Source organism: Brachypodium distachyon, chromosome 3 (genome assembly GCF_000005505.3).
Source record: "Brachypodium distachyon strain Bd21 chromosome 3, Brachypodium_distachyon_v3.0, whole genome shotgun sequence".
NCBI lineage: Eukaryota > Viridiplantae > Streptophyta > Magnoliopsida > Poales > Poaceae > Brachypodium > Brachypodium distachyon.
Window position 1 is genome coordinate 40,392,406 of NC_016133.3, and position 18,800 is coordinate 40,411,205.

General features: G+C 45.5%; 3 protein-coding genes across 4 annotated transcripts; 2 read left to right on the forward strand and 1 right to left on the reverse strand.

Annotated features, from left to right (window-relative positions):
- Positions 1–763: 763 nt before the first annotated feature.
- Positions 764–6,992, reverse strand: LOC100834636 (putative fucosyltransferase-like protein). 2 transcript variants are annotated; one of them, XR_731660.3, is made up of 8 exons: positions 6,449–6,992; positions 5,284–5,444; positions 4,430–4,671; positions 2,972–3,076; positions 2,333–2,489; positions 2,057–2,124; positions 1,623–1,850; positions 1,185–1,330 (listed from the first exon to the last, which is right to left on the reverse strand). XR_731660.3 is itself a non-coding variant. In XM_003574576.4 (7 exons), exons 1-7 carry the CDS (start codon positions 6,788–6,790, stop codon positions 1,075–1,077), a joined length of 1,491 nt encoding a protein of 496 aa, XP_003574624.1. In that variant the 5' UTR covers positions 6,791–6,969; the 3' UTR covers positions 764–1,074. The 2 variants fall into 2 exon arrangements, 1 of the variants encoding a protein (XP_003574624.1); XM_003574576.4 differs by lacking the exon at positions 2,057–2,124 and having other exon boundaries at positions 764–1,330; positions 6,449–6,969.
- A 6,517-nt stretch (positions 6,993–13,509) lies between these two features.
- LOC100834941 lies at positions 13,510–15,131 on the forward strand. Its single transcript, XM_003574577.4, has one exon. It carries the CDS (start codon positions 13,659–13,661, stop codon positions 14,877–14,879), a length of 1,221 nt encoding a protein of 406 aa, XP_003574625.1. The 5' UTR covers positions 13,510–13,658; the 3' UTR covers positions 14,880–15,131.
- Positions 15,132–16,189: 1,058 nt separating this feature from the next.
- Positions 16,190–18,072, forward strand: LOC112271929. Its single transcript, XM_024462191.1, has 2 exons — positions 16,190–16,712; positions 17,627–18,072. The coding sequence occupies exons 1-2, from the start codon at positions 16,672–16,674 to the stop codon at positions 17,946–17,948; spliced, it is 363 nt and encodes a 120-aa protein (XP_024317959.1). The 5' UTR covers positions 16,190–16,671; the 3' UTR covers positions 17,949–18,072.
- The last annotated feature ends 728 nt before the right edge of the window (positions 18,073–18,800 follow it).

An 18,800-nucleotide genomic window follows, 5' to 3' on the forward strand; every position in this document is an offset into this window, starting at 1 on the left:
TTAGTAGGGACAGATTGTTGAGGCTGAAGCATCATTCAATCCCAGATGACTAGTTGTAGGGTCCAGTTAGGAAAGGAAAAACGCAAGGAATATGGAATGTTGGACTATTTACGAGGTTAATTTGATATACGACGCTGCAATTTTGGCGAATTTGAAAAACGCACTGCAATTATCATCTTTTGAAAAATGCCACCACAATTTTGTAGATTCTTCTAAAAATGCGACTCAAATGAGTTGAAAGATACCATATTTCAAAGGATAAAAATTGTAGTGACGTTTCCAAAATTGCAATGACATATATCAACGAAGACATAGTTCATCAGAATTTTCATTGAAATTTCTTATGAACATGAGCTTTGCTTACGAGTTCTGGAGGAAAACAAAAATGAGAACCTCATGTTTTCTCCTCGTATTAATGTATTTATTGCTTGCTATTTTGGACATAAACCGTATTCCTCATGTTTTCTTCCAAACTGCTAATTCTTTGATGCTTGCTATTTTGGACAGAAACTGCATTTTTTTTTGTTGCTTGCTGTTTTGGCTATCTTTTTATTTTGTACTGTAATTCGTAGATGGGTATGACATAAGTTCTTTCTCAACAAATCTACAGTACTAATATTTCCAGCAGTGACAAATAAAAGTACCTTTGTGTATTTGTAAAATATTGAACCAATACGACATAGTATGTGGGAGTATCCAGCTTCATGAATATTTGAGCTGTTCAGCATCAACTCTTAACACAACTTGGACCAAATTTAAAACATTGATGCAAAGTCTAGCACTGTCATTAGAAGCGGGGCTTCGTTTCGTCCCCATGGGTGTCTGCCAAGTCCTTAGCAGTTACCACAACCCTTGTTAACTGTTTCTCAAAAAGCCAAAATAGAACTCGACAAACAATGAAATTTACAGCCCGTATATCACAACGCCTACAGAGTTGTGATTTAGCATCAACATTGATGCTACATTAAGCATGTATCTGTTGCTACGTAAGTATTCTAACTTACAATACAGCAGAAACGCAGTACACACAGTACAAGTTTGGAGCTGCCAGAGGCAAAAATAGCTACATTGTAGTTATACAAAAATTACCTCAAGCTTTGCACAGGGATGATCTTTAATGTATTTAGCAAGCTCAGTATCATCACTAAATCTAAATTTGTATAATGCCTGCCGTTCTGTAAGACCGATTGGATAAATTCTGTACACCTTCAACTCGTCTCCACCTCGAATGCTTGCTGGTCTTTCATCCTTCCATACAGGAACATGGTTGAGAGATCTAAATTTAGCATGCACTGCAGACTCCAAAGCTCCCAAAGTTAATTCGTCCGATCTGCATGGCATTAGATAGGGAACAAGTTTAAGGCAGACAGAAAACAAACCATTAGAAAAGTTTGCTGATTTCGTTGCCAAAATAACTCGACTGTGTAATGGAAGGTAAGTAGCTAAGATCCTACACAACGGCAATAGCAGTAGCTGAGCAAAATATGCACCATTCTGAGAAAATAATCACAAGGGGGGTTAAGACTACATGATCGAAAGTTGTCCTTGTTCTTCTTGGCTCTTTATGATGGCAACTGTAAATACCAATCAGTAACACAGGGTAAGCACGAGTACTTCCGTACCTTAGATAAATGCTCTCTGTCTTGAACCGACCTCTTTCCCTGACATATAAGTGGTATACTGTTCCCTTTTTGCTGGAACAACTACACGGGCGATTCATAAATTTGGGAGTCCTTTCTTCTTTTTCATGAATCTTCGTAGCGATATGTATGCAAAGGCGACAGGATGAATGAACTGCTGCCATATCAATAAGTGCCTTGAAAGAATCGGATGGACCATCATACTTCCACCTACAGAAGCAAAACAAAGAATTACATTATTTGAGTACACCGACATGATGACATTATTAATAATGCAGAGTTACATTAGAATGAAGTCCCCATCAGTTATAACCTAAAGCCTAACTCAAGCAGGTCTGTGTGGTTTAAGACTGTAGCTGGTTGTTTTCATGTAGTTGCAACAGTCACAGTAAGGATTGCATAGTAAGCTTGAGTACCAGGTGCTAGAGCCACAGTAGAGCCTCTCCAGATGGGGAAATTCATCCATTGAGCAGTCATTTGGTTCCTTGAAAAGTCATGTATTTACCAAATATGATTGCTGCATTATCTTGATGGAACAAAAAAAAATGCAGTATTCGGTCTTGCAGATATTGACCATGATTGTGCCTAAATTTAGCAATAGAACAAAAGCGGTTCCAACAAAATGATTGGTGCATGATACATATACGTATTACTTTCAGGGCTGAGGTCAACAGGGAAAGTAGTATATCTACCTCAAAGATTGATTAAAAGCATCAGGACTTGATGCAATATGCTTCATTTTCCTAGCAACTGAGATAACATCATCAAGCTCCTTAATGTGTAATATTGCACCTTCTCCTGGAGAAAACTCTTGAATATTCGGAGCACCAACGACAACCGGAATGGCCCCTGTAGTGAAATGTAAATCAAATATTGACAATCCCTTCCATTCCAGCTACAAATTCAAACTTCATAAACTTAAATTGAAAATCAACAGCTGGACTTAAGTTAAGAAAAATTGGTAGCAAGATAAGAAAGAGTCATGAGTAAACATGGAAAATCTATAATTACAGAAATCGTAATTCAATAAATCATTTGGAAGATGCTACTACTGTTCCAGTTTCTTGAAGAAGATCGTTTTACAACACACTTTGATGAGATGGTAGATTTTTCCATAGATCCAAATGTTTTCGAATAAACTAGCAACACTCAGTTAATCAATTACATTACCACATAATGGAAACAAAGACTATAGTCATGAGGCGCAACATTTTTACACATACTCAGCAGTCAGCACACAGTGGTTAATGAATTTACCAATGCAAATTGTGTGGGTGGGTAGATATGCACTAGGGTTTGGGTGAAAGTGGTTAATAGCATTAGATTATTACCTGTTACCAATGACTGAAAAAACTTCTCTGTAACATAATCTTCCTCATTAGAATTCTCAAAAGCCAAGCTGAATTTGTAGCGCTTCAAAGTATCCACTTTGTCCACTGCAGCCAAGAAGGAAAAGAAGTACGCATTACATTGACTTCCATAAATAAGTTGTAATATAACAGCATAAATTCTGCATTGCATAAAAGCATGACGTCTCATGGTCCTCATGTCTCATAGAAGCACCTACACCACCCTCCAATTCCAAATACTCCCTCCGTCCCGAATTAACTGACGTGGATTTGATGAATCAAATCCACGTCAGTTAATTCGGGACGGAGGGAGTATAAGTCACCTTAGAATCCGTACCAATACAAACATTTTTTATTTGATCATCAGTATTAAAGGAAGTATATAAATTGGTCACATGAAATTGATGTTACTAGATTCATACAGAAATATACTTCCATTGTTCATATCTTTTGGGAATTGTAGTATTGCAGAGATGGCAACCGAAGTGATACGCAAAGCAGTTAATGTTTGCAATCAAAGGGAGTAATAACTATATTAGTGTAACAAATAAGACTCCATTAGTGAAGTTGGACCTAACAGTGTCTTCATTGTTGCAATAGGTTGAACCTATAAGCACTTCATGCCGTCTAATACTAGGCAAACCCCTTGTCAGTTACTCAATTTAAACAGAAAATGGGGACCATGGCCATTATGCTTGAACCTTTGTGAAGTAAGACAATGACTGATGAATCACGAATGACACTGCTAGTCACATCATTAAATTCTGGTAGCAGCAGAAAGTCTAAAAAAGAATCTGGCAGCAGCATCTTTTTTCCAAGAAAAACGACCAAGATAACCAGAAATTATGCACACATATTGGGGTACAAAAGAAGTGAATAGACGAGCCAAATGTGAAGTTGGCAGTGCTCACAAGTGCATAAGTGACAGTGCTACTCGATCTCAAACTTCTAGCAGCGATATGTTTTCCGGACAATAGTTAATCCATTTTTACGATAAATATTTTTTTAAGAAATGGTCAGGACAACTAGCAAATCCATTTTTACGAGAAGTGATCGTCCCAGGTTTGACCTGAGAAGGTGCGGTAGTCAGAACCTCATAAACACGAATTACAAGCACATCTGTAGGTTGAAAGCACTGAATATACAAGTCAAATGTGAAGTTAGCAGTTGCTCACTACCAAAGTACTCCCTCCGATCCATAAAAAGTGTCGGGGCTTTAGTACAAAGTTAATGTTATACTAACTTTGTACTAAAGCCCCGACACTTATTATGGATCGGAGGGAGTATATTCTAAATCCAAAACCCTGAACATGTCATTCTTCAAAAATCCATGCTGGAGATACGGTCTTCTGAGCACAAAAGAGCATATTCAACGTTTGTTTATAAGCTGTATATGCAGTAATATGAATATGCATAACAAAATGCTGAGAACATGTATACCTTTGCCATCACGGTTACGGTGACAGGCACCATATGAATCGATTTTTATATCCAACTTTTCAAGCATCTCAAGCGCTTGCAACCGGAAGTTGCGTGCACCACAGTTGGAAATAAAGGCTGCAGCTAGGGCTTCTTCAGTCTTTGGAGGCACGGGTGCCATGATATCATATTCAGCCCATGAAAAGTAGCCAACTGGCACATCTGAGGAGAGGCTGGTTGTCATCACAATTTGGTACCCTCTCCTGTGACAGAAAGGATTAGAATTGTCCAGTAAATTAGAATTGTGATCATCAGAACAAATCATAGATGGATCAAACACAATGGTTCAACAGTTGGGCATACATCTATGTCTATATCTATACTATCTATTAATTTACAGTTGGTGTCCGCTGGTGTCTCTTCATCCACAACTCTCTACTACCACCCCATTAATGGGCCTAGCCCTAACGGTCTGATAATTATCAATCAAAAATTTAAACATAAATAATTTGTAAAGACTGTAGCAACGAATCAGGCACTTAGCTAGTAATGATAATATGGTTCATAACGAGGATAACGTATTTAACAGTGTTTATTTAAATTTTCCTTAAACTGATGATGGTGAAAATACGAAAGAAATTGCTCTGATATCTAAACGCAATAGAAAGCTAAAGTTTGCACATCCTATTTTAAACGAGGATTCTAGGAGCCTAGGATGGAGAGTCAAAAAATTGTATATATATAGAAACACATAATGGTCCAATTAGCACTGGAATTTATTCCGCGTGCACTAAATAAGTTTTGTCATGTCATTTCCAACATGCGACAATAATAACTGGAAATCACCAATCTAAATTAACTTGGCTCTTACCCACCCTCGAGCCGCATTAATATTGTTCTCTGAATAATATTGAGACGATTCCATCGATCTGAGTATACTCTCTACGGAAGGATCCGGGGCGATTCCAAAAGTAGCATCCGGTGTCTTACTAGCTGAAAACCCAAAGTCACATCCTACAGAACATTTATTCCAATCCTGAGAAGGGGGGGAAATGCATAAGCATTGGAAAACAACAACAAAGAGAAAAAAAGAAAAAGATGGAGACATTAATGATGTACAGTGTAGACATGCAGTATCAGGTATGATTCAGTAAACAACAATGACACACAACAATAAAATGACCAACGCATTGTAATGAATAAGGTATGCAGTTCAGCATGAAGTTGAAGGGATATTTAACATTGCTAACATTTCCTTTGCTTTCAGAAAGTGTTCTTTGACTAACACACTAGTGTACTTGCCCCCACTTTCTTGTTTCGTGATGACAAGTTTACAACAACATGGCACCATATTCGTGCCAGTCTATTTTCAATATAACAATATCCAATATCACTAACTCTTTATTACCATGAAAAAGATGTCAATGACAGCTACTAAATAGTATATTCAAATTTCCATTGTTTCTCTGCTGCTGAGATTCGAACTGAACCTTTGAATTATTAATTAGGAATGCAATTGGGATGGGTGCTTGATCACTACAAGGAACATGTGCATAGATGCTAGTGAAAATTGCATCCCTAAGTAATATCCCTCCGTTCCATATTAATTATCGCTGATTTAGTACATGAAATTGGCGATGTATAGATAACATGACCAGCTGAGCCTTTGCACAAGCTGTAATTTGTAGGGCCAGAAGCTCAACGGTTCCATAATCCATTTGGAACAGGTTGTGTTGTTAAGAGATAAACATATATGACAGCATGAAAAGGCCCTTGTCCACTTAAGAGTTTCATCTGATAGCTTTTAAGTTTGCCAACTACTAGTTCAAAACGTTCATCAGGTGGTTAAATAGCAAGTCACCAAGTATGGCACTGAGTCTCTAGTTTTTTCGAGAGGGACCAGTGGAACTTATACAGCCATCTTACTGATGTTTCCCAATTATGCGTTGTAAAAACCAAACGGTAACCCGATTAAGCAGCAGATCCGTGGAGCCCGTCGGTACCAAATGTAGAGCACGAGGGAAGGGACAAGCCACGGACCTTGGCAGCGCCGCCGACGAGGACGGGGTCCCTCTCGAAATCGCGGTCGTAGGGCACGGCGTCCTCCCTCTCGAGCCGCTCCTCGCACTGCCGGATCTCGCGGTCGTCGCCGCCGCCGTCGTCATCGTGCCCGCTGCCCGGGGGCGCGTCCACGCCCCAGGTAGCGGAGCTGCGGTAGAAGGAGGTGGTCCAGCTCTCGACCGCGGCGACGTTCTTCGACATGTCGAGGCGGCCGAGGAACGCGATCTCGCCGAGGAAGGCGGCGCCGACGAGGAGCGGGACCAGCCACACATAGCGCCGGCGCCGGCTCGCCGCCTGGGCCTGCGAGTTGGAGCCCTTCATTTGTGTTCGGCCGGCACCGCTCCGCCGGTCGCCTCGCCGATGGCGGCGATGGGTGGGGCCGTGGGGAGATCGGGAGGAGCAGGAGAGGAGAGGAGAGGAGAGATGAGATGCGCGGGGAGGGGGAAGTGGGCGGAGTTGTTAGAGTTGGTCGAGGCTTGTTGAAGTTGACAATTGGGAACTCTTGGTCAAACACCACTATTTCTAGCAAAATTTGTTCAGCAGCAACTGCGTTGCGCTGAACTAGAGTGGGAAATAGCTATGGAGAATTATGTTACGGAGTAGTACTACTACTAGTCTACTATTATCATTCAGTAAAACAAAATAGTAAAATAATGTTCTACAATTACTGAAATATATGCTTGGAAGGTGTAACAAATTGCTCCTGATTTTCGAATTTCTAAACGTGCAATGTCTCTCTCCATCTATGTCACTGTCAGATATACTTGCACACGCACGGTCGTCAGGTGCCGATTTTTGCGGGCCAAACGCTGCCAGCAGCTGTGGACCCAAGAAAAATGTGTATGGGGAGCCAAAGTAGGGAAAACAAAGCTATCAGAGAGGCCAAAGCACAAAAAATACACACTTTCTCACGCTAAAAAAAATACACTTTCTCAGTCCGAGCATTAAGTGCTCCAACTTTTTCTAGGTAGATATGTATCAGTGCGTTTTTTTAGTTGTAGGTACATACATACATAACAAAATTGCGACACTTAATATCGGACTGAAAATAGTTTATAATTAAATCCAAGTCACTTATTTTCTGACGTAGCAAGTAGCATAAAACATCAGTGATTTCTGCAAGATTATAGATTTGGTGGTTAAACATGCATCTCTTAGACATTTGTGGTGCGCCTGAGGGCCGCGAAATATTGAAAATATAAAGCATGACACGGGAACGATATGAATCTGCCGCATTTTCTTACGGCTATTGACTGAGGGAGTACATCTGGCAACAGTTCTTTTTCCTTTCTTTTTTTCTCTTAGGGCCACCAGGGCTTCCCTTTCCCAGTTCATCGTCTTGCAAAGGCTAAAAATTTATTTGGCCCGTGCAAGGCCTGGAAAGAAGTAGAGGCGGAATTAGGCAGGCCGTGACGCGGTTGTGGGCTAACCGATTATTTTTACGTACATGGGCCTGTCTTGCACTGCGAGTACGGCCTGCAATTCCCACGCCATCACTCATCACGGGCTCAAGTCCTAATGGGCTCCATCCGACTCCCTTTCTTTATCGTCTCCCATAGACCCTTTCCACCTCGACCTAAAAAAGCTGAACTGAACCATGATCAGATGGAGTTGAAACTTCCGCTCAAAAAAAAAAAGATGGAGTTGAAACCTGATAAAAAGTGACGCGTTCTCTGTTAGCTACTGTATATTTGTAATGCTCAGATTTGAGATATGTCCGTGTATATCCGTAAGCAAGGTTTAGATTGGCCCCCAACGTACCAATTCCATGCACGATGCATCTGTTCCTCTGCCCTTGCTCGACAAGGGGCTTTAGTAGTGACTTGCTAGCTAGACAAGGGGCGTGCCAAATAATCTTCACTAACGTATAGTAGTGACTTGCTAGACAGAGGGAACAAACCAACATGCCGTGGCGGCAGTTTAGAACAAGCGCGACATTATAAATTAACCCCTCAGATCAGTCTGTCATCTGTACATCGCATGTCCGGGCACAGCAGGATTTAAGTACAACATGCATGCATAGCAATGTGCGTGAACGCAACACACCAGACAAATCACCCAATTTTAAAACTGTGCACAAGAGAATGACTGGTTTGCGTATTGTTACTACACAGCACTACCCTGTTCAGTATTCTAGCGATACTTTCTATGTGGTCCATCAGGAACAGCTGGGAAAGCAACTGACGATATATTGTACAGCCAACCCAAACAAAACCGGTACTTCGTACAATTTTTTTCCTCCCAAGTCCCAAACGATTGTCTGTTTGGAGGTCAGAATAAGAAGAGAAAAAAAAGGCATCGGTTTCTTCTCCTTTCCCAGTTCTTTTATCTGTTGATTCTCCCCACCAAACCAAGCCAAAAGAAAGTAAATTTGTCCGCACGCGTTCTGCGTTCATATATAGTCTGCTTATTTAGATGTTTCTCCGGTAGCCATTGCCATTACCAAACGCCAAATTCTGCGCATGCAGGGACCAGCAATTTTCAGACACACGAGGAGCTAGCTATAGCTAGCGTAATCTGAACTCTGAAAAATCAACATGCTTTCACCTGCTGGCCATGTATATGTGCTGGCCTAAACTCCAGCGATGAACACACACTAATACACGGTCACGCGAAAACGTCGAAAAGTAATTCCAGCGTGGACATGCAGGCTTTTCACATTCCTAACTGCATCACAGAATGAACGTAGGAAATCAGGTCCTACAGGGTTTGCTGCCAAAACATACCAAGCCAATTTGTTGGTTGTTGATCAAAATTTGGTGTTTGTTTGGATGGTGACCAAATATTTGGCTAGTCAATATCTCATAGCCAACTCTAGTTAATTTTTTGGCCAAAGTTAGCCAATTCATGAGCTAGCAAAACTATCACCAATTATACAATGTTTAACTAACAATATATATAAGCCAGAGATGTTCCCAGCCCCAGAGACAACAAACCGATCATGCATATGTAGCAGCATCCAGCCCACAACTTGATTAGTTAATTAATTGATTTACCATAGGAATATTAGGATTCGAATCCAAAATGTAACTAAGACAGGTTAGGTCTATCCGTCCATCCATGCATCTATTCATATTCCAATGGAGACATCACGAATTTCTCAGAGAGATATGCGTCTCTATCGCAACACACACATACTACTCCACGTACTAGCTTTTTTTTTTCTATCTACCTGGGAGAAGGCATGCATCTTTTGGTCATTCGTTCCGATCAGCCGCACGGCTGGGCGTCGCTCTCGCATGCTCTCGTAGTACCTAAAAGGGCAGCGATCATGGCCTCTTCTTTTCTCCTCCACCAAGTTTTATTTTCCCTGTGCCTAGGAGCTAGCACTAGGGGGTAGCTAGCTGCTAGGCTTTGTTCTTTTTAAATCGCCGTGAAGGCTGATCTCTTTTCTTTTCAGTCTCGCGCGCTCGCTTAATTGGTCTGCCTTTGCAGGCTGTGGACCAGCTGAAATCTTTCATTTATAAGGACTCCTGATTGATTGTCTTAGCACTGAAAGTTCTTCAAAAGTAAAACAGAGAAAATTAGGAAAATAAAAGGCATGCCCTGTATATTAACTTGAGAGTACCATGCATGAGCAGAGGAGTTCTCGTTGGAATCGGTGTGCATATAAATAGTCTGAAAGTTCCAAATATGAGTATGCGAGGAATGATCAGGTGGTGTCTAACACAATTACTCTTCTGGTGGTTTTATTTAACACAGATACTTAACCAAGAAGAACTAGGAGTAGTACTGCCATCCAAAGATATGGGATAACCTTTACAGCGGCGACTGATTCAGAAACTCGCAGTGGTGGTACGTGCATAATGATGTCCCTAGCTAGCTAGCTCTACTAGGTTCCGACCGCGCCTTTTCGCTTTACTTTACCCCCGGCCGATTCACCAATCACAATAGTAAAGTTGAGATTAATCTCTGATTAGACAAGTCCATACTAGCATCATGCTGGAAGATGCATGCTAGGCAGGCTTATCAATCTCGGAAGGAAAAAAAAAACAATAGTATGGCAAGCACTACTACTGGCTAATCAGATAACCAGGTCGAAAGTGAACCCAATATTCCAGGTGCGCTTTCTTTTGCAGAGCTAGCTAGCTAGCTACGGCACTCTTGTTCGTAGAGACCAGACCGTGCGCCAACTCTTAACTGGATTCGCTAGGCGTGTAGCCAGACAACAACATTACAGGCCAGTGCTGGACCACAAACCCACACGAGTGGCGAGCCATAAGCCATAATTAACAATCTTAAGCGTGACTGAGCCTCCTAAACTTTTGTGTTCATGCATGGCATAAGATAGTACAGGAGAAGTACTATATACTCGAGCTAGCCGCTTTTTTAAACGCTAGCCAAAATGGTGAAAGGAGAGCAGGGTGCTGCTACGACGATGGTCCAGCTCCAGCAGCTGGTACGCGGTACAACTGCTTCACATTAATGCCACTGACGATGTTCTTAGTTTTTTTTACAGCACGACGTGCATATATAATCAAGGGCAGCCGTGTGATCGGTCGGGGTCGCTTTAACTTTAATCATGCCATGTCTCCAAGCAACTGTACAGGCTGAAAGAGTCGCCCAAAAGAGTTCACAACACACACAACGGAGAGCAAACACTCTCGATCGTGAGAGTAATTGGCGGTTCAAATAGTTAAATAAATCACACCGTGGCCTTTTGTCTCGTGCGGTCTCGAAGTAAAGACGAGCGCCTTTTTGATTTAGCAATGAATGGCTCGAAAGGCAGCAGTATCAGCGAGAGTAGAGCTAGGCTAGAACAAATTTAAACAGGCAAGTTCAGTGGCACAAACACACAAAGCGAGTGAGATCGCTAGCCCTAGCTCGGGGAAATGGGTGCTTTCGGTTGGCGCATTAACGTCACCGCACGGGAAAAAAAAGGATGGCCACCATTGATCCGGTCTGGAGGCGGTGGTTGCATGAGTATTCATGAGCTCGGGAAAAAAAGTTTGCGTGAAGTCGTGAAGATATGGATATATAGACGCTGCAAAAGACCTGTTCGATGGATCCTCGAGTTGGGAAAACGTACCAGTGAATGATGAGTGATCTCGGTTAACTGATGAATCAATGAACTGAACAATGGTTACTTTTCGTGACTGCTAGTCGCGTCAACGTGCGGCAACCTAGAAATGAAGCTAGCAGCCTAGCATGGCAAGGCCCCTGGTTTCAGTGCTGGCACCAAATGATCCAAGTGTAATCACTAAATAAGCCCGACCATTTCTCTGATTGATCCGCTTCAGTAACAGAGTCCTCCCAAGGGGTAACTCTACCAGCCACAGAAACACAACAGTGCACTGGCAGTTATCAAGACAAAAACAACATCATTTCAGTAAGCAGCGTCTGTCATTTTCTTCCGTTAATGCTAGTACTAACGAAAGCTCGTACTACCTTTTTTCCCCCTTTGTTTGCACTGAATGGAAACAACAGGGGAAGGAAAGAAGAAATTAGGACACATTCCGGTCGACAATAAGGTCCAATATACTGTTCACTTCAGCTCTGCATGCACGTATGAGAGCCAACGCTGCAAGCAATATACTGGCACCAGTCGAAAACGTGACACACGTAGTCATAGGCATCAAAAGTCAGACGGCGACGACCGCAGCAGCTATATTCAACATTAATTTGGAGTACAGTTCTGACAAGATGGCATGACACGTTGTGATCGACCAGCTTCCCCTTGTATCATTTACATCCGTGATCAAATATTCTCGAGAGAGAGCCACAGGTAGTTCCCACTGAGCTGCCAGCGTTCCATCCCTTGATGACCTGCTCAGCTGGTAATTAAGTCAATTAAGCATCTTACTGACGCGCTATAGTTTGGGGACGGTGAGTGTCATGTCTAGGGCCAGATGTTTCTTCAGAGTTAGGTCGTATTTACTGGTGTTAAGACGTGCCCCTGCGGTGCAGCCGTGTGATTATTACACTCCCAGCTGAGAGGAGAAAAGCACAAGTTGTACCCATCTGAACAGCGAAATCAGCTCGGTGTTACTGCAGACAGTGAAAGATTAGGAGTTTGTCTTTTCGAAACACGGGATGAGGATTCCATGCCGCTAGCGATCAAGCTGTAATATTCTCCTGTATTTTATACATATGGCCGTTGAGAATGTGCTCGAGATCTATATCTACATCACTTTGGCTATTTCCCGTTGTATTTATCGGTCACTTCGATCCAATCTAAAAGCCTGAAATACACCTCATCATTTTCATCTGGATTAGGGGGGAAAATCTGAATAATGTCATCAGTGAACACGTGGTCGTACAGTGATTCGGTGACTACCCAACGCGAATAATGCAACTGTGCGAGCATCTTTTCTTCGTCAATTAAACTAGTTTTTCCCGGGAATCCTATTTCAGTTTTTCTCTCCGGAACACTGTTTATAGTTGTCTAGGAGATGAACATCTCAGCAGCCAACTCAACATATACTTGCAGAATAGACCGATGATTCAACCAACATATACTTTTAAACAAAAAAATTTCAAAAGCCGAACATATTTGCTATTTCTGAAATCCATGTTCAACACTAGATCTAGATATAGGCAGATGGTCAGTTGAACAATTATAGTGTGCAGACACCTGAACAAATTTTCAAATGTAAAACAATCTAATTTATGTTTGCTAGAAAATCGACATTCATGATCACGGAGCTTACAAGACTTTGGGGTTCATTTTGAAATGAGATTTTTTTTAGTCACTTGTGTGTGATCATCACCGGCCATATCAGCCTTCCCCAGTCGGCATCACACGCCGGAATCAGCCATGGTAACAGCAAGACGAATACTTGCCGGGGACACCACCCCTCTCAGCATCACTTTGTTCGTACTTGGGAGGGAGGAGGAAAAAACCAAGACACGCCAACTCAGGGCTCATCTCATCTCATCATCTTTCCCCCTTCAGTTTGCCTTTATTTTTTTAGACGATACCTTCTCCTGCCTGGTGACCCAAAGATCTCAGCCACGGGGCCCACTGCCCGTACTCCCACGCAGCGTGCAGTCGCCGCCTGCGCCTATAAAATCCCCGTCTCCTCCATTCCCAGCCCGTCTCTAGCTGTCCAGCCTCGTACTCATTCACTCGCTTGTCCATTCAGCCATTACAGCAACCCTCATCTCCTCCTCCAAGCAAAGCATTCCACAACGTACAACGGTACTGCCACAAAGGGGAAGAAGAGAAGAGATCACGGAGGCGGTTGCAATGGTGGACGTGGACCGCCGGATGGCCGGCCTGTCCCCGGCGGCACACGCGGCGGGACTTCGCCGCCTGTCCACGCGCGCCGCGGCGGGGCCCTCGTCCGCGTCCGCGTCGCCGCGCCACGGGCTACACTCCTTCGACGCCCTCGCCGCCGCCGTGCTGTCTCACCTCAGGGCGTCTGGGGTCGCCGTGCTCCCGGGGCTCACGGACGCCGAGCTGGCCCGGGCCGAGGCCGAGATGGGCTTCGCGTTCCCGCCTGACCTCCGCGCGGTGCTCGCCATGGGCCTGCCCTCCGGGCCGGGCTTCCCGGACTGGCGGACGCGGGCGGGGCTCCGGGCCGCGTTCGACCTGCCCATCGCGGCGGCGTCGCTCCAGATCGCGCGCGGGGCGCTCTGGCCCCGGTGCTGGGGCCCGAGGCCGGCGGACCCCGACCGGGCGCTCCGGCTCGCCCGCTCCGCCATCCGCAGGGCGCCGCTGCTGGTCCCGCTGTTCGACCGCTGCTTCCTGCCATGCCGCCCCTGCCTCGCCGGGAACCCAGTCTTCTTCGTCACCGACGACCGCGTGCTCTGCTGCGGCCTCGACATCCTCCACTTCTTCACCCGCGACTCCTCCTTCCAGCCGGCCAACATGGCCCTCCAATCCCCATCCTTCCCGCCGTCTTCAGCGCTCGGCGAGGCGACGACGCCGTACATGCGGCGCAGCCTCGACGCGGCCTGCGGCGGCAAGCTGGCCCCGCGCTGGATCGAGTTCTGGAGCGACGCCGCGTCCGACCGCCGCCGCCGCGACTCGTCCTCCTCGGAGGCATCCAACGTGTCCTCCTCGTCCTCCGGGTGCTCGTCGCCGCCGCCGGGGGGGAGGAGGACGAGGACCCCGCACTGGGTCGACAGCTACCTGGACAAGCTCGGCTCCGTGCTGAAGAAGGGCGGGTGGAGAGACATGGAGGTGAACGAGATGGTCGAGGTGACGGCCTCGGGCCTCTTCGACGGCGGCGAGGAAGCGCCGGCGGCGGCGGTGGACGCCGACGCCGTGCTCGACGCGCTCGTGCTCAAGGCCGACCGGTGCTCCGACTCGCTTCGTCGAGCCGGGTGGAGCGCCGAGGACGTGTCGGACGCGCTCGGGCTCGACCTCCGGAGGTGCAAGGAGCGCTCGCGGCCAGCCGTGCGGATCCCGTCGGAGATCGCCGCCAAGGTCGAGCGGCTCGCGCAATCGGTAGCCAGGCCGTGACGTCGCCACCGCCGGAAGCTACTGGCACGGAGCAGCTTGCCGCTTTCTTGAGAAAAAAAGATCCTTTTTTTTTGTTCTTCTCCTCCTGACTTTTTCACTATAGAAGGAAAGAATACCTGTACTTTAGGCAAGTAAGTAAAAATTAACCCCGTCATTATGTCATTCATGTGCATGCTGAATTGCGTTCTGCGGATCGCTGAAATGAAATTTGGATCTAGGAAAATGACTAACGGTAATATTGACGGCGACGCATTATTATGTCTCTCTCTCTTTCCCTTTTGTTTTTAGATTGGTTGATTTTATTTTTAATCTCACGTTAGGCCTTAGGGACGGTACTTTTGGTCGAATCTTTGGGAGTCAAGGTGGGTGCCAAACTGCCAATGCCTGCTACTCGTACTAATCTACTGATCTATCGATTCAGTCCCACTAGCAAAGGGATCCCATGTAGTTGCTGCCCTATTATAGATTACTCCCGTGCAAGATTTAGAAATGATCGAAGAAAAGTCTGTGTTCTTTCCTTGGGAATACTAACGAAATATCCTTCCATCCATTGGCACTCTATCATTTGAAGATGGGCATCCATTGGCATTTGAAGATAGTCCGTGCCAAGTTTTACTAGTACCCAGCGGGTCTCGCTGTCGAAGTCTCCGAAATGAAGACGACGGCGAGACATGAGTGGTTCGTTAGCACTGTCATGCGTGCGCCTGTTCTTTTGCTCGCCCTTTTTAGTTGGGGGCGTGCAGTGCCGGCGAGGCGAGCCACCACTTTTGCGCGTGTGCCCTCCAAAAAGAACAGACTTGTTGGCTTGTTTCCTTTGCCAAGCGCGCGCGCCGCAGCGGTATCGGGAGCCGCGCGCTACTGCCTCAGGTTCACTGACGCGAGCGATCAAAAAGGCAACGAACAAACAATCAAGCAAAGTCTGGCCACGGTGCGGCGTGCCGCGTTCACTTCTCGCGCAGCGCGCTCCGTGTGACAGCTTTGGCCCTTTGGGGGGGCGCCTTCGGTTCATGAATGCCGCAGCGTGCGCTCGCTCCGTGTGCCCGTGCCGTGCAGCCAGCGCGCGCCATCACGCAAAGCGGCGCCGGCCCGTGGCTAAAGACGAACAGCGACGCGTGACCGGCGGGCACGGCTCCCTCTCAACTCAACCCCGCGTGTCTCCTCCGACCGAAGTACCCGTGGTCCTGCCACCTGTGTCGTCCGGCTCGGCTCGGCCTCGGCCGGGCTCTTTCCCCCTGGACAGGATGGGAAGAAAGAGAGCCTGTGCGGTTGGTTGGCCAGCTCGCCGACCGTTGGTTGGATTTGAATGGGACGGCGGTGTTGTGAGAGCAGTCTCCCCGCTCGTCCCATGGCACCAGTTTTTAGGAAAAAAGTCTAGCCGCTCTTGATGATGAAACGATTCTTGTCACGTGTCCCCAGACGCAAATTGATTTCCCTCGATCCCGTGCGGCTGCTCCCGATTTTCTCTCATCCCCTTTCTCCCCCGATGCAATCTGGGCAAAGGGCGGCCGCCTCCGCTCGCCCTCCACCTACTGCAGCACCCCGGCCAGCGGCCAGCACACCCCGGCCGCCTCCGCTCGCACTCCACCTGCTGCAGCACCCCGGCCGCCTCTGCTCCCAACGGCCAGCGCACCCCATCTTCGTTGCCGCCGCCGTCGAAATCCCCTGCTCCGCTGGCCCTCTCTGCCGCCGCCCACAACCATCATCTCCACCGCCGCCTAATCCATGAGAATGGACCGCAGTAGGGAGAAGGCACCCGGAGCACCATTCCTACCTCAGCACTTCAATTCGACCGATGGCAGGCAGCTCCTCCACCAGCAGATCTCTAAGTCAATGGTAAGTAAAATCTCCATATTTGGCCCTGTTTGTGTGTTAATCACCATGCTTGTGTGGTCTAGAAGATGCATCTAAAATCAGGGGGAATCATGGTAAATATATATTCTGTTTTGTCTTTGGATACTATATTTGTTATTGCCAAAACTGACTCAGAAGGGAATTCGGATTTGGGTTCAGTTACAATTTCAGTTCGTAAGTTTCTAATCCAGTGAATGAAAGTTAATTCCTTACAAATAATCAAATCATATATGAGTTTAGTGTTGTCTTGATTTACCTTACTTGAATAAATTGATGGCAATGCACAATCCGAGTTAAGAAAATGGTGAACTTATAAGTAATTTATGTACAATAATCTTTGGAGACAAGTGAATTGCTTTGTATGTTGCTATCTTTGGAGACAAGTGCAGTTAGTCATAATTTACCTCATTTTAATCGTAGCTTTTGTAGTTGCCTCACTACTTTGTTATAAATTTCAGGCCAATGTATACCCATTCTCCTGATGCTTTGCTAAGTTTGTTACAGAATCAACAAACCACACCATTTCGCCCCACTCATCCATCCAATTTCCAATCTCCCCAACAAGGACAACCTAGTATGGAGAATTTCCATTTTGTTGGTGTTTCCCCACAAATTGGCTCATTTTCAACACCACCACCACCTCCTCACAACAAATCCGGGTCTGCTTCGGCCGAAGTGGCTCCATCGGTTAGAGCTTCTAAGAGAGAGAAAATACCCTATGTTAATCCTGAAGAGGAACCAGAGTGTAACAGGACGGCACAACGCATGGCTTGGACACTAGAGGAAGAGAGGAGATTAGTAATGAGATGTCTTGTCTCAAAGTTTAAATTCTGATTATATGCGCTTGAATTTAGTTGCATGCTGGGAATTACTAATTTAGTTGTTCCCAAATGTAGGCAAGTGCTTGGTTGGAAAATTCGAATGATCCCATCGACGGGAATAACAAGAAGATCGAAAAGTATTGGGATGACATTGCCGCTTGCTACAACAGTACCACGCCAAGCATCTAGGCAGGAGCGCCAAAAGGTCATAGAGAGCCAGCAGAGGATGTCCAGCGACAAGGTTGACGCCGCAAGGCTTGCCAAAGAGACAAAGATGCTTGATGTTTACGAAAAACTGAAATTAGCTGACACAAGTTTGCTCGATGAGGAATCAAAGGCTGCACGTGTGAGGGCATTGGCAAGTATGGAGTTGATATTATTTCCTAAAGGAGACTGAGGTATAAAATCAACCTGTACAATACAAAATTATGGTTGTGCTGCTACTGTAATACTATCTCGCTATTAGAAAACTGTTATGTAATGCTATTATTATACTGAAGTGATTTCAGAAATGCATGGGTTCAAACGTACCGTGGTTTAAAAATTGATTTCAGATAACTGCTCTGTACCTTTGCCAAGCCTATGCATCAGTGTGAATGGATTGTATGCATGCATCAGTGTTGATGCGATTAGTACCCATGTGAATGCGAATTGATGCATCAGTGTGAATGCAAACTGATGCACACATACGTGTGTGAACGGATGCCAGATTTCAGAAGTTTAAAGGTGGAATGGATGCATGTACTCATGTCAACTAGCATGTGTGTGTGTGTGTGGGCGCGCGCAGAGGTAAGTCTCGCACGTCTCTCTCTTCCACACAACATGTCTCATTCCCCTGATCATCCTGATGACACACATCAAGAAGATGCCGAGGAGGAAGCCATGGACCCAGCTGACCTGTACACACTAGGTGATTTTTTGGCCGAGGAGGACATGTTGGACTCCTGCGCTGAGGAGCTCGCCGTGAATCTGAAGAGAAACATTGATACTATGCAAGCAGGATCTATCAAGACGAGTGGTCCGAAGAGGTACGTGAACAGGCCTCGTGAACTATTCCATCAACATCTAGTGGATGATTACTTCTGCGAGAATCCTCTCTATTGCAAGAAAGTTTTCCGCAGAAGATTCCGAATGACAAGACAACTCTTTCTATGTATTGTTAATGCTTTGGGCGAGTGGTCTCCGTATTTCACGGCAAGGACAGACGCTCTTCACCATCAAGGTCTTTCTCCGCTACAGAAATGTACAG